Source organism: Amblyomma mixtum, chromosome 8 (genome assembly GCF_055824585.1).
Source record: "Amblyomma mixtum isolate Tamu chromosome 8, ASM5582458v1, whole genome shotgun sequence".
Classification (NCBI taxonomy): domain Eukaryota; kingdom Metazoa; phylum Arthropoda; class Arachnida; order Ixodida; family Ixodidae; genus Amblyomma; species Amblyomma mixtum.
Window position 1 is genome coordinate 7,898,017 of NC_143019.1, and position 14,739 is coordinate 7,912,755.

Below are 14,739 nucleotides of genomic sequence, written 5' to 3' on the forward strand. Positions count from 1 at the left end.
GATGTCGCACAGCACACGACCGTCTTTCAGTTTTTGTCTTCACTTAAATTCCGCAGTAGTGGCCGCAATTGACATGGTATATCTAAGCCACAGAACCTCGCAGCCAGTGCGGTAATACGGTGGCGGTCGCATACAATTATTCTAAAACTAGCTTTTTAACTTTTCCACTTCGTAAGCCCGATACAGGGATTCAGCACGTGATTACGTGTAATTTTATTCTGCTTTTGCGTAAAGGGTGCACTGCAGCCTAGTTTACCTCTAGCCAGGAGTTTAAATTTTGTTGGTCCTAACTGGCGGGGGACTCCGGTGCCATCTACGTCCCGTGGATTAATGGGAGCTGGAAACAGGCTCACCTGAATTAGAATTTCGTGCTGATTTGAGACAATTTGCGGTTCCTGAGTTGCAATTAATAAAAGTAGGTCGCATTTAACAAAAAATAGAAACTGTCATAAATGTATGTGCATGAGCTTCCATATAAATGAGCTTAATGAGGATTGTTAGTGACGACACATGAGTTTGCTTCATGCAGTTTGCTGCGCACTGTTCTGAAGCTTTCTTCAGCCTTGACTCAACAACGAACTTCCAGTTGAAGGCACTGCCTTTTCCCGCCTATTTCCATTTTCCAAGCTTGGTCCCCGCTTCTCTGCTCGATAAGCACAATGCATTCTGCATATCTAATCACTAAATAGTATAATGCCTGTGCTAACAACGCTAAAGAGGAACCGTAACTAGAAGTCTTACCGTTATTGGCGTTGCTTACATGTACCGTGCCGTGATATCCCGTTTTTCAGATATGTCACCTTTGCACCTCTTTGTCGGGAGGACGGTCATTTCCTATTTCGTCATACTAGATGAGCTAACAGATATATGCTGCGATATGCGTTACTAGATAGTTTTCGGAAGACAGCAACCACGCGCGAATGTATGGTTGTACGTGTGCTTGTCACACGTACAACCCTATTACACTTGTCTTCCCTACCACAACTGTATTCCCTATCACACTTGTCTAGAGCGCCCTATAGCGGCATCGGGGCTATTTTACGGCTTCAAGTAAATTTCCAGTTTGTTGACGGCTAGGCACTAATTTTGGCTCGTAAATCCTACGACTATATCGTCGCAAGCGCCAGCGACAAGAGCACCCGTAGATCAGCAAATAAAACGCACCCATAGCTTCTGGGGCTGCGGTATTTACAGCGTGGTTCACTATATAGCTGTCTTCGGTTGCGGCTAGCGTTGGCTCGAGCCCTTTGCTCAGCAGTGGTGACTCAGCGGTTTTAGAATTCGGCTACTTATTTCAAGTTCGCGGGATCGAATCCCGCCTGCGGCAACCGCATTTCGCGGTACCCTGATGAGATACCTCTGAGATATCTCTCGTGTGCTGTGCGATGACCGCATGCGTTTAAGGAACCCGCCTACGTGTCACTTTAAGGGGTTAAAACGCGACATACCTCAATCCATCGGCCAGAATTTTTAAACACGCCTCCCGAAGCTGGTGCATCGCACAAACATGTGTATCGCACACAGCCGCACTTGCCCAAAAGTCCAGTGCCGTCACGTGTTTCAAAATTTTGACCAAAGGCAGCTGGGCCGTGCGTATCGCCATCCATCGTTAGCGAACTGTTCATAGGGTGAACTTTTGCCCTCTAAGTCGTGTTCATGCCTTTTTACCCTTCTTCAGTGACGTGATTCACCATCGCGTAGCACTTGAGAATTTGTGCTGACGTTGTCGCCGCTGTTTCATCAGTTTGAATCGTCTCGTTGACGCACGTACCTCCGCATTGTTTCGCTGGCCTGGTTTCTTTTTGTTTCTCCTCTGGTGAACTGATTTCCCTAATTATTAATTGAAGCCTGTTTGAATGAACTCAGTTGTTGCAGACTGTTCAGGCCAGGTTACATGCGACGTTTTTTCAACCAAGTTCGCGCGGCTGAACGCGCACGGCTGGAGATACATGGAACGAAGCAGCGGGGCCGCGTATCCCTTGACGTGAAAACAAATGTCATCAAGAAGTAGTAAATACCGCGTAACCAGCAGAACCGTGAGAGCAGCGACGCTTACCTTTGTTATAATCACGAAAGTGTTCATTTCGATACCCCTGTACTAATTATAGTACGCATGGGTAGGTATCTATAAGTATTTGCACACTCGACTACATGAAGTCGGTACCTTGGGATGCCCGCCCAGCCGTGAATACGAGCGGCGAGTTTTTTTTCTTCGTACATATCGCTTCAGGGAGGAAACGTAGGCATTTCGATCCAAGTTTACAGGTAGGACGTGTACTCAAACAAAAGCGGCATTTTCTGCTCGAAGAAGCGTTTATATTCCGAGCCGAAATAGCTGCGTAGCTTATCGGCCATGGCGGCCATGTTGGCGGCGGCAGGCGCGAGCAGTAAAACCAGAAAAGTGGGCTTTCGCTTCCGGTCTAACCGGACACCGCGTGTCACTAGGAAGCTTTAGCATAGCGTGTACTGTTTTACCATTACCGCTGCCGGAAGACCGGAAGCCCGCCCACCGCCAGTGCAGGCACGCTGATTGGTCGCGGTGCGGAAAGCGCACGCGCAACAGCAGCCGGGTACCTGGCGCCATCTGGCGCTCTCAAGGTGACCTGCGCATGCGCACTGCCGGCGCGTGCGCTCCCGTTAACACACGGTATACTAAAGGTGTCTACTGGCAGGCCCAGATCGGCGGCGGCGGGCATTTTTTTTTTCGAGCGCGCGACGTCGGCCAAAAATCTCCAACCTGTTAGCGTAAAAATGATCCATGTATCCCCGCATTTATCTTCAGCATTTGTCTCTTCAGCCTTTATTTCGTGTCCTTTATTTCGATGTTATATCGATCATGTTTCTTTGTTGTCGGTTGCCGTCTTTCAGGCCCGCAACACACCTCGTGCTTAACTCGATAAATCTAACGTGTATTTTAATGAATGCCAGGCGCGTGCCTTTTGGCTTATCCACTGAACAATAAAAGCCCTTATGCCTCTGTCACGACCGAATAGGGTTTTTTGTTCTATCTGCATTTCTCGGTTGCTAGACACCACAACGTTTCAATACTATCTATTGCTTTGTTGCTTGCACTGGTATCACTGCCCTAATTTTTTTCGCGCAATTTCTTTTTATTCACGTGGGGTCATTCCCTCGTTCCCCTAGCGTTTTGTGAGAAGTCCTTGCAAGAAGTGCCTTTTCTATGAACGTTATGGGGGTAACAGTCCCCACAGTCTGCCTAAATTGTTCAACCTATAGCCAACGGTTAAGGGCTGTGACAAAGGCCTGCAGAACCTCCTTCACCGGTATCACCCGCTGCCTCCACTTAAAGCACGGACGGGCTGTGTGTTCCGACAGTTGTGACTTTGAAGGAAAAATTGCTTTCAGAGACCACTTTGAGACATCTTCGGACCGAGACTAAAAGTGTCACGAGCCTTCCGAAATTCAGCTTCTAGAAATCTGCTCTGACTTTGGCGGAGGTATGTTGAGGCCACTATGAAAAAAGTACGCATTTAAGAGCTTCTAAACGCGCAGCCGCTGTGTCTCCGTAGCGCTACATGCCAGCACAAGGAGCGACGAGTAACCACGAGGCGCAGGCGCTCAGAGATGAGCATAAAAGGAGGCGATTGAGTCACAGGCGCTTGGGGGCCCGGTGATACACTGAGCGAAGGGATAACTCTGTGCGTACTTCGTGGGCCAGTCGGCCTGACTGCTATGCAAGTAGGCGTATAGCCTGTTCACGTTGACGGCTTTCGTCCTGAAGGCCAATGCCCGCGTCACGGGGGCAGTTATAAATTCGAGGTTATGAACTGACGGCCCTCAATATTTTCAATGGCCACTGGATTCGGAGGAGTTCTGGCGATGCTGCAAATAGATTCTGAGTAACTTTACGTCAAGCACTTTAGGTGCTGCTGTCGCTAGCGATTATTCTGCATGTAACGGCCGACAACTATGTTCTAAGAAGTTAAAAATAACTTGCTTGTGCTTTAAGATGATCCGAATCGTTTTTGAAATCCTCGCTGTTTCTTTAGAAATGGTGTAGTTGCACTCGTGAACTTTTTAGCGAACAGCTGTAGATTGTTTTGAAGCGGAAAGCTTCCCTACGCTAGTCAACACCGCGCTTCGCGTGAGCCGGCGTATGCCGCACGAGTGACGTCACGCACGGCGCAGGCTACTGCGCATGTGCGCCGCCGCTTCTCCTCCTCACCACCGTTTGACCGTTCTCCGCAGCCGTGCGTAGTGCGCATTTGAAAGGAGGGGTATATAAGGCGCGCTTGCCCATAGAACAAGCGCACGCTGCCGCGCGCTATGCGCCATCGTTTGACGTCCACCGCAAGCGCGTGTTTATCGCGGAGGCTGGCTATATAAACGCTTGCCAGAGAATAGGCGTGCGCATTCAGCATGGAAGGAGAAGAGAGTGATACTACCGACACAGAAGTGATCATAAAGCATAACTATAAGCTAAACCATAAGCATCATCGCAGCTTCTCGCTTCGAGATATCCAGGCTTAACCTTAGCTAAGCCCCAGCCAATTTTTTTCTGCTGCTGGCAACATTGATTTTTTGTTTTTTGCTAGATTGTTTTCGTAGCCAAAACAATTTCTGCTGTAGCAAAAACGTACGAAATAACTTTTAAGTCACGGAACTGTACAGCAATTATATTCTACAGTTTTTATTTATCAGCACGTCCCACCTCCGGAAGCGCACACTGCCACTGCTTTGGAAGCCATAGTAGTTTCGAAAGAGTTTGTGCTAAGGCATTTCCTTGATAAGCTATCGACTGGATGGTGATTGGAGCCATCGGCGTAGCAGCCCTGAGCAGGCTCTTGAGTTGCCAGTTTATCCGTTCCCGGAACTACGCAATACGCACATGACGTGAGTGTCAGTGAACGTAAGTCAATGATAAGTTAACAGAGAGAAAGGAACCACTGAGCCACCGCGGCGGCATGAAATTCCCTTCTCTCTGTTAATGATAAGTTAACAGAGAGAAAGGAATTTCATGCCGCCGCGGTGGCTCAGTGGTTATGGTACTCGGCTGCTGACCCGAAAGACGCGATTTCGACCCCGGCCGCGGCGGTTGAATTTCTTTGGAGGAGAAATTCTAGAGGCCCGTGTAATGTGCGATGCCAGAGCACGTTAAAGAACCCCAGGTGGTCGAAATTTCCGGAGCCCTCCACTACGGCGTCCCTCATAGCCTGAGTCGCTTTGGGACGTTAAACCCCATAAACCAAACCAAACCAAACCAGGAATTTCAGTCTCTATAATTATCACTAAGCTGCGACATGTGTCTATAGCATGCTAAGCTGTTGACATTGTTTTCTTTGTTCTTTCAAGCGAATTGTTTTCGCGATAGATAGCGAAATTTAGGATGACTGTACAGTGGCATATTAGGAAAACAGTAGTTATATAGCATCGAGCAGATAATGCTTAAATAGAATGAAACAGCCAAAAGGAAACGCTCTACGAGACGCACGCCACAAAGATCCTCGTAGCATCTTTTCGATAACTACTGCGCAGCTGTGCTTAACCAAAGACAGTTCACTGTTGCAGCCACCTGCACATTAACCTCCTTTGTGTGTTTGCACAGCCAACTTATTAATACGAAAGCATTTCTAGGCGATGTAGGCGGGGTCGTGTCCGGTAAACGTGTCCGCAGCAGTTGTGACGTTCTCGAAAGAGGTAGCATCAAACGAGTTGTGTTAACCGAAAGAGGATGATGTGAAGATGGTGCGTAAAAAAATATGTCGATAGGTTGATTAGTTAATTAATAAGAGCCAAAAATGTCGAAAGACCATCGAAATAGCGCGGGCGTCGATATAGTGAGTGCACGGGAAAACAGCCGTGGTCGGCAAAGCAGTGGAAAAATAGCTAAAGGAGTGAAAATAAAATTTTAAATGAATTGAAATCTATTTCATGAGGGATAATCAATCGGACAAAAACTTTCAGTTACATTTAGATTAATTAGTTAATTAATTATCAGGACAAAGCATTGGACGGTTGAACAGGCTGGACGCGGGGATAGAGTAAGTGGACGGAGAAGCAACCACGACGCCAAATTTGAAAAAACCAAAATGGTTGATTGAGATAAAAGATGGTGTAATCAGAGTGAACAAATCAATCTTTAATTAAAGCATAAGATAAATGCGCTAACTCAGTAGTTAAAGTAATTAGCAGACAGAAAGAAAATGGCCACGAGAGGCAGAGAGAGGCGACGAGTACCGAGGAGGCGTCAATGTTTTCGCATCCTCTCATTGCGGGTTGCCACAGTGATTTCTAATTTTCAGGGGATTTAGGGCACAAATATGTACATTACCAGAAATTCGGAAAAGCTCCCAGCTAGTGGTGGTAAGCCTAGCAGCCTACACTCTAAGCACGAATACACCCATATGGGAGTAAAAAGGGAGTAAGCAGTCCTCTAGCGCAGAACTTTTTGTAGCGAGAGCTTCACTACGCTACCCAGCCGAGCATTTCGCCGCGAGCCGGGGAGGCCGACAGTGCGCATGCGCGAAACCAGAGAGCGCTCGAGCAGCAGGTGCGCGGCGCATGACGTCAGAGCTCGGCCGCCGCCGCGTGTGGGGTCCTGTGGATAAACTGCGTATGTGCTGCTGTGTGTATAAAAGCTCAGGTGATACGACTCGATGTATCATAATCGCTCCGTATGGGTGACGAAAAGGAGACTCCAGCTGCCGCTATGGGGCGGTATTTAAAGGGTGTGCGCTAGAGGACAACTTTACTCGCTTTTTACACTTTTCTGTTTAGAGTGTATGGCGTGACGCAGCTATATATGACGCTCTGTTCTCCAGCCACTAGGTCATTCTCTTCCTTTCTTACGTCACAGGTGATGTGAACGTGTTACTTTCGGTTATGTAAACCTATGCACCACGTCGTGGCAGGCAACGGAACTTGAAGCGCTGATACCAAGTTCCCAGTAATGATGCTCAACTTGGTGTACAGGCGGAGGGACGTTCGGGGGGATCACACAGTATTGTGTGCCTTCGCGTAGCTCATGGACGCGGAAAACGCTGGTACATACCAAGCGACGGGAAGTACCAGCCTGAAGGTGAAGCGCGGAATGCCGTCCCAGCCGTCGCACTGTAGTGATTGCTAAAGCGACGGCCTATCACGGCAGGCCGACGCATTGCATTATGTCAATGCATTATGCAACGCGTCGCATTGAATTACCGCATTGCATTATGTCGTAGACCTCTCCTTATGGTGATAGCAGCGAGTTGCCGCTGGTTTCTCTTAAAATGAGTTCCAAATCATCCGTTTTTAATTCAGAAATTTACCCTTTAAATTTTCGGAGAAGATGATGCCCGATCCGACGGTGGCGACGTGCTGTGTCAAGGTTTGTCGGTTGGCTGGTAACCGGGTTGCAATACTGGAAGTTAGTGTACTACACCCAATTATATGGCGCAGCATCATACAGAGAGTTGCTGTTTTGTAGTTGTTGTTTTGTAGACAGTTTAATCTTTCTTTCTACGATAGATTATGACGCTTTGGATCGATTAGTGCTCCTTCTTGCATCTTTGAAAATCTTTCGGATGAAGTAGATCGTATTACCGACACATGCTGTTGTATAACAACGTCCATGTCATCTGTTTTGTCTCCGGAGAGTGCAGTGTTTTTAGCTGCGGTACCGTCTCTGCTTTGTGTGCGGGTTTATGAGATGTGGCCACATGCTGCTGAGATGCCTTTAGATGCGATGCTGTTAGTTCGACGATTCTGTGTAGCAGTTATTTTTATGCTCCCTTGGGGGCGAGCAGCCGACACTGTGTTTCTGCCATGGTTCAGATTCCGCCAGCCAAACCGGGAACGAACGCCACCAAATTTAAAAACACATTTAAGATGCCTTGCTCTCTGCCTAAGCCTTGCAGCCGCGCATAATAGGAGCTTTGGATTGTTGCAAGCAGCATGTGGTCGATAAAATTGAGGAGACTGATCCTTTAGTGCAAGCGCGTTACTGGTGAGCTGTAATTGCTTCGCCCTAACATCTCGGCGTCGCCTTTGGTTCCAACCGCGGCTTAAAACTGCAGTGATGTCGCGTATCAACCAGGCTGTTTCAATGCAGCCTTTTCAGCGGTTTTCCTTTTTCCACTATGAAGCCACGCCTGCATATTGCAGCTGAGGCAATACCATATTATGTTAGGAAATGACGCAGGGATTTCTAGTGTATTGCAGCGCCGTTTCGTATATCGAACCACCGATAACCACCCAGCGACCTGCGCTGTTCTGCGAAATCGTAAAAATGAGGTATCAGCGGCCTGAACACCGCTTAAATCAGGATCGAACTGGATCGTTAGGTTGCCGCCCTGCAGATAATCGGAGGACAAAATATTTGCTTGTGTGAAGATGATAACATAGTGTGTGGACGAAATTGTAGTGCTATAGCCGTTTTATGCTAGTGTGACCCGCAGCAGTTTCACGTAGTTCGAAGTTGTGTCCTTTCGTGATGCCACCATCACGTGGTGAGAGTGGCCCGTAAGCACGCTGTTAGCTGCTCATTAACTCGTATAGATCGACAAAGGCAGTAGCCGGAAAAATTGGCTGTGATTTGACCAGTGGCCATCCCGAGTAGAATTGCGGAAGCAACGGCGCGGCAACTGCAGCGGCGGCGGCACCTCTGAGTCACCCGCGTAGCGGAGTAGTCGGCGTGCTCTGAGTAGTGCTCTGACGTCACTCGCTCCTCGCGCATGGACAGTTGGGGATCTCAGGGGCTCCGCGAAATCGCTCACACCTAGCGTAGTGTTGCTTCTGCAACAAAAAAAAAATGGCCGAGGCTTAGCTTAAGTTAAGCCTAGTCAGATGCGAAGCATATTGTCGCCGAGTTGCATATCGAGCACGCCGCTTGGCTAGACGTTCTTCACGCTCTTCATCAGTCTCTGTAGCACGCCGCAACTTTTGCTTCTCATTCCAACGAGCAGCCCTGTCTCCAAGAGGCATCTCTATCCCGTGTACGCCTAGCAGAGGCAGGCTCTCCAGCATCACGTGTTCACTACAGCGCACCTAGCGGCAGAAGCAGGAAACACATTGGTCGCGACGCCTCGCGCGACGGCGCGAGCTAGGGTCCCGTTTCTCCTATGTCGTTACGTCACGCATCACGTGGTCCTCCTTGGTCGCGACGCCTCACGCGACGGCGCGAGCTGGGCCCCCGTTTCTCATCTGCTGTGACGTCACGCACCACGTGGTCATCCATGGTCACGACGCCTCGCGCGACGGCGCGAGTTGGGCCCCCGTTTTTCATCTGCTCTGACGTCACGCATCACGTGGTATGACATGGAGGTCACGAAAGGTCAATGGTAACGACACCGCCGCGCTCGAGGAGCTGGGTTGGGCTATTTTAGTATGCTTCGCATAAAAAAAAGAAAGCACTTCGCAAACGTCGCCGCGAACGCGAGCGCAAGCGACGATATACGTGGAGCCTGAGAGCTACACACCCACAAAGCGTAGCGCAACCGTCAAAGCAGAGAGGATCCTGATGTGCGAGGCTGCGGCGCGGCAAAGCTGGGACAACTGCACCAGGATTATGAAGTGCGGAGCCCGCGGAGCCAGAGCTTCTTTACTGAAGGGACCCACAAACAGTGCTGCCGCTACGGCGTTGGGGCGTCAGTTCAAAGGTGGACCGGACATTCTCCCAATAAACCGAGGTAATCGGGCCAATATTGGAAGCGTATTATTGGCACAGGCCGATCCTACCAAGGAACACTGTGAAGCCATCCATTTCTAATACTGGGTCGATTGCAAGTGCGGCTTGAGCTGGCTCATCCCACAGTGCATATCGACGCATCGGTTTTTCTATTACCGCCTAATCAGTGCTGTAGACAAGTATTCCATGCCCTTTTCTAGTGCCCGCAAAGTCTGACCGATATCGGCGAGTCTGCTGGTTTCCAGTTTGTGCTACACCTAACGACGAAGGAGAGCGATCTGTTTCGGGTTAGGTTTGGTTTGGTTTATTCGGGTTTAACGTCCCGAAGCGACTCAGGCTATGAGGGACGCCGTAGTGAAGGCCTCCGGAAATTTCGACCACCTGGGGTTCTTTAACGTGCACTGACATCGCACAGTACACGGGCCTCTAGAATTTCACCTCCATCTAAATTCGGCCGCCGCGGCCGGGATCGAACCCGCATCTTTCGGGTCAGCAGCCAAACACCGTAACCACTCAGCTACCGCGGCGGGTGTTTCGGGTTAGGTGTAGCGCAAGCATATACAGAATGATGTACACACGACAGGACAGGTATTAGACTTGCAGCTCAATTTATTATCGAGAGCGCCAAGAAATTTAGAGAAACGCTAAAGCTTGAATCCATTTTGTAATGAACGAACGCAGAGCCGCAGAACCGAGATTAAATTAAGTGACGGCCCGCTGAATACCACGATAATGATGAACATAATCGTAGAGCCACTAAAACAAACAAAAAAAAACAATGTAACCAACAACTGCAATCAGCGAAAGCGAATGAAAGCAACTTACATCATCATCATCCGCTTGCAGGACAAACAATTAACCTTGTCCTGTGCCAACTGCAGCCGTGCACCTTATATATTCATGCTTCTTAATGTCCTCTGCTCACCTGACTTCCTGAATTCGCCACCTACGTTAACCTGAGGGACCATTGCTCTTTTCTTCGCCTTACATGACCTGTCCATGCCCATTTCTTCGTCTTAATTTCGACTGAAATATTAACTTGCGTTTCTGCTCAGCAACACCTCGAACCTACAAGACCGGCTTCAACATACGCCATGTACAGTCTTTTGTCGAAAGTAACCAGGCTCCATGCTTTGCTCCTCATTCGTATAACAAAGCCCCCACGGCTTCCCCAAAGATCAAAAAGTTCTTTGAAGGTGAGAACTGGGGTTCTTCTTACCATACAGAGATTTAGAGCTTGAGGGCTGGCATAATAGCTTTAATATACGACTGAGAAGACAAACATGCTGCCTGGTTACTTTTGACAAAGACTGTTCGTTCAAGGCTGTGGACACTGCGTCAAGAGTACAAAAACTAACTGCATTGAGGCATCGTGATGAGTAAAAAAAAAAGTCTAAGTAAAGGAAGCCAGAAGGGATCTTATACAGGCCAGAAAACCTTTATGGTAAGCGGCTGCATCCATAAGATAAAACGTGAGTTAGATATGAAAGGAAAATTGGAAAGAAGCTGATTACAAATATCCGATTATAAATATCAGGTATCTGTAATCACCTCATTTCCTCCTGTTATCTCACTGCGGCCTCACAAGTTTTTTCTCTTTTTTTTCGATATAGCTAGTTGCCTCAAGTTTTATTTGATAATGAAATTTTTGGTATTGATTAATTATCAGTTCTTTTTTCTGATTTTCCAGCCTTTTGTGTTTAAAGACTGTTCCCGTTTTTAAGTACAGTCACCGCTTTAAAGCGTAGGCTATGTTACATTGCCGTTTGGCCTGATTGTTTGTTCTTTTTATATCAGTTGTTTCTCCGCTTTCACTTTACGATAATTATTACCGGCAATCAGTGCGCCGTCAGTTAGTTTCACCATGATGCTCCTTCGTTTGACGGTGTACAACAGGCTGAAGCTGTAGGATTCCTCCTTGTTGGCAGACTAATCCACGATATAAGCGTTTGCAGGGTGAGCAGTTTTTTTTTCTATGTGTTCTCTTTTGCCCGAAAAGAATCGGCGGCTTCGGTACGTTTTCTACCAACGAGTACTAAGTCACGATTTCGACCGTGGCCTCGAAGGACGCATTTGCATGAAAACAAAGTGCGTAAATTTCATTATCGATATTGTTGTTTAGGCAGCTTGGCTAACTAGTTTGGTATTCACGAGGAAGGGTCAAAGACCAATCTTTACAAATAGTTCACCGCATACAGCCGAGCACCTGGCCAATGTAGTGCGTTAGCTCGTGAGGAAACCGACAATGCTAAGAGCAGGCACCTGCTGCAAGAGAACAGCCTCCACGACCTACTTTAGATTATCGACAGCCTCCTTTGTGCCGCATGGCAAGTCTTCTAATTAAAAAAAAATAAACCAGCTGGTACCCAGCGGCCCTGGGGACCGAACCCCGCACTGCCGCATATGACGCATATGCTCACACCACTAGGTCTCCACTGTTTTTGTAACCAGTTGATTAACCAGGGGGCCGGAAATAATCAGAAGCTGTTCGTGACCTCTTCTTTTTGTTCTCATAGTTTTCGCTCTCACACTGCGCATCACGGAATTTGTTCAGAGCAGCGTCATGAACGCTCTAGCTGTTGTACAAGCGACGGATCCCTCATCGATAAGCTCCCAACCGAGAACAACAAATGTTCTGCTCAGCTGTCAAGGACTTCTAGACGGTCACGCCACTGCCATAATGACAGTCCACTGGCTAACCACGTGACAAGCACGCTGCTTCCAGTACAAACTTGGCCGCGGGAGCGGAACAATGAATCAATTCTGATATGAAAGCGCGCTGGGCGTTGGAGCGGACTTTCAGTGCTCGACATGTTTCTCAGCAATCGGAGGGTTTGCAACGGAAAGCTCAATGCAGGATATATATTCGACATCTGAGCAACAACCGTTAGTTGTCCTTGTGTACTAAGCGTTAAGAGGTAGGCATAGGAGACGAAATGGCCTTCATTATAAGCTGGGCCATGTCATTCTAGTTTCTACAAATTATCTCACATGTGTCAGAAGCATGTGTCAGAAGCGAGACTGCCATGGCTCTCCTGCTCTCCGGGTTATTATCGCGATTGTAGCGGCACCACTCTTCCAACACGTTCGAACGAGTTGCCGAGGTTACCGCAAAACAGACATCTTGCTATGTTCGCGTCAAGACAAAGCAGTCACTTTTAGCCGTATAATTGGACCTCCGCTCGTACGTCAACGCAAATATTCCAAAGATAGGGCCGTACGTCACGGCCGATTATGTACATACAGGCCGTGCAACGCCCCTGGTTTACGATAGCGCGCCACGGTCGCGGATTCCCCGAACTCACCTCCTAAGCATCCTGCCACAAAGTCCAAAGCCATGACTCCTGGGTTTCTGGTACTGGCCAGAGGGCGACGTCTTGACGGAATCCCCGATGCGGGGTGCCGGCTTCACAAGCAAAACGTCCCGAGATTCCAGAAGTTTGGGGTAGAAAGTGCACCCGAATGCCAAGTCCAGACTAGCCAGAGGTAGACACCGTCATAGCAGACGACCCGCACCAACAAAACAGACGACGCGACTCGAGAAGCGTCTGCTCAGCCGCAACTCGATTAGCAGTGCAGACAAAATAATAAAAAAAGCGCACTCAAAGGCAAAAGATCTCTCGACTCCGCAGCAGTGAGGCGGCTAAATGTCCGTGCCACCTCCTCCGCTAATTGCGCGAGGGGGTTGGAAGCGGCGATCGGAGAACCCAATCGCTTCGATAACGCGCTAATATCTTTCTGTTGCTTTTGTTGCCTGGCTGCCTTCGGAAACGAACGTCGCTCGCGCGCGGCCAGCAGCAGACGACAGAGTGGAAGCAACCGACAATCGACGGCGTCGTCTGCTAACGAGGACGGGACGAGTGCAGCGCTCCTGGAATGACGTTATCGCGGCCCGAACCTTATCCTCATATAACGGCCTTATCGCTGCGCATAGGTTCTTCGGGCCCGTTTAATTCGCGCCTCTGTGTGCGGCTGCTATCACCGGCTTCTCACCTCTTTTTATGGCCTCCGCCGGGAGCCGGGCTTAGCTAGGGCATCACAAGCCGCGCGAAATATTCCAAAACAGCTGCCTCGGCCAATGGGATCATGTTTGGTGAGAGGGGGTGTAGGAAGAGGCCCGTTTGCTTTGCTAGATAAAAATGGACAAGCGTTTACGACTGGCCGCCTTCACGAGAGCGAAAGCAGAGTCCTTAATCACCTGTTTGTCAGAAGCTGTAGAGGATAGCGTTCGTGAGGCCGAAATCTCGCCGCCACGGCTATAGGAGCGCACTCAGCGGTCTGCGTAAGCATGGCCTGTTGCCGACTCCATGCTTCTGCAGGCATTTCGACGGAGGCCTTTGACACTCCCCTCTCCAACTCGGGCCTGAGGCCTCGGATAACGGGCTCTCCCTTACGAGCCCTAAACAACATTTATGGGGTAATGCAAGTGAAATGCGACTACACAATGCGCATACGAATGCCAGGGGCCGGTGCAGGCATGGAAAGCTTTTGAAAGCTGTTGTAATTCCTCCGAATAGCTCATGTTTATGCCTGAAGAGCCCCATTGTTTGTTGGGCCAGTGGACTGCAATGGTGTTCATGATCCTGATGGGCTAGGTGTGACGAAGTGCCGATTTCAAAGGAGTTGTAGTGTTCTTGCAGGCGTGTGTTACGCATCGGCCAGTTCAGCCGATGCAACCAGTTCCCACACGCATTGTCGGTTTTCAAACGCACAAGTTTCGGGCAGTGTTATTGTGCATGTACCGTTTTGTGCACCCTGCACTCGTATCGTCCATGCGCTTCCTAACAGTTGTGTCGCCTTGTTGTGCACTGCAAACCCTACTTGTCATCATTTTCCGGCAGTATTTTTACCGAAACCCGAATAATTCAAGAAATTGCCACGATGCACACCCTTCTCTAAATGTATAAAACTTCAGCCTTACACCTCACTAGGTTTAATTAAACTTGGTTTGGTTTATGGGGTTTAACGTCCCAAAGCGACTAAGGCTATGAGAGACGCCGTAGTGGAGGGCTCCGGAAATTTCGACCACCTGGCGTTCTTTAACGTGCACTGACATCGCACAGTGCACGGGCCTCGAATTTCTCCTCCAAAGAAATTCAGCCGCCGCGGCCGGG

At 48.9% G+C, this 14,739-nt stretch overlaps 1 protein-coding gene across 1 annotated transcript in view; it reads right to left on the reverse strand.

The window, feature by feature from the left end:
- The window catches only part of LOC149331248 (mitochondrial basic amino acids transporter-like), a 40,611-nt gene extending 27,038 nt beyond the window's left edge, over positions 1-13,573 (reverse strand). The window contains exon 1 of the mRNA XM_089556421.1: positions 12,931-13,573. Within this exon, the coding sequence (XP_089412547.1) occupies positions 12,931-12,964 (34 nt within the window). The 5' untranslated portion in view covers positions 12,965-13,573. The remainder of the gene's footprint in view (positions 1-12,930) is intronic.
- Positions 13,574-14,739: the final 1,166 nt, after the last annotated feature.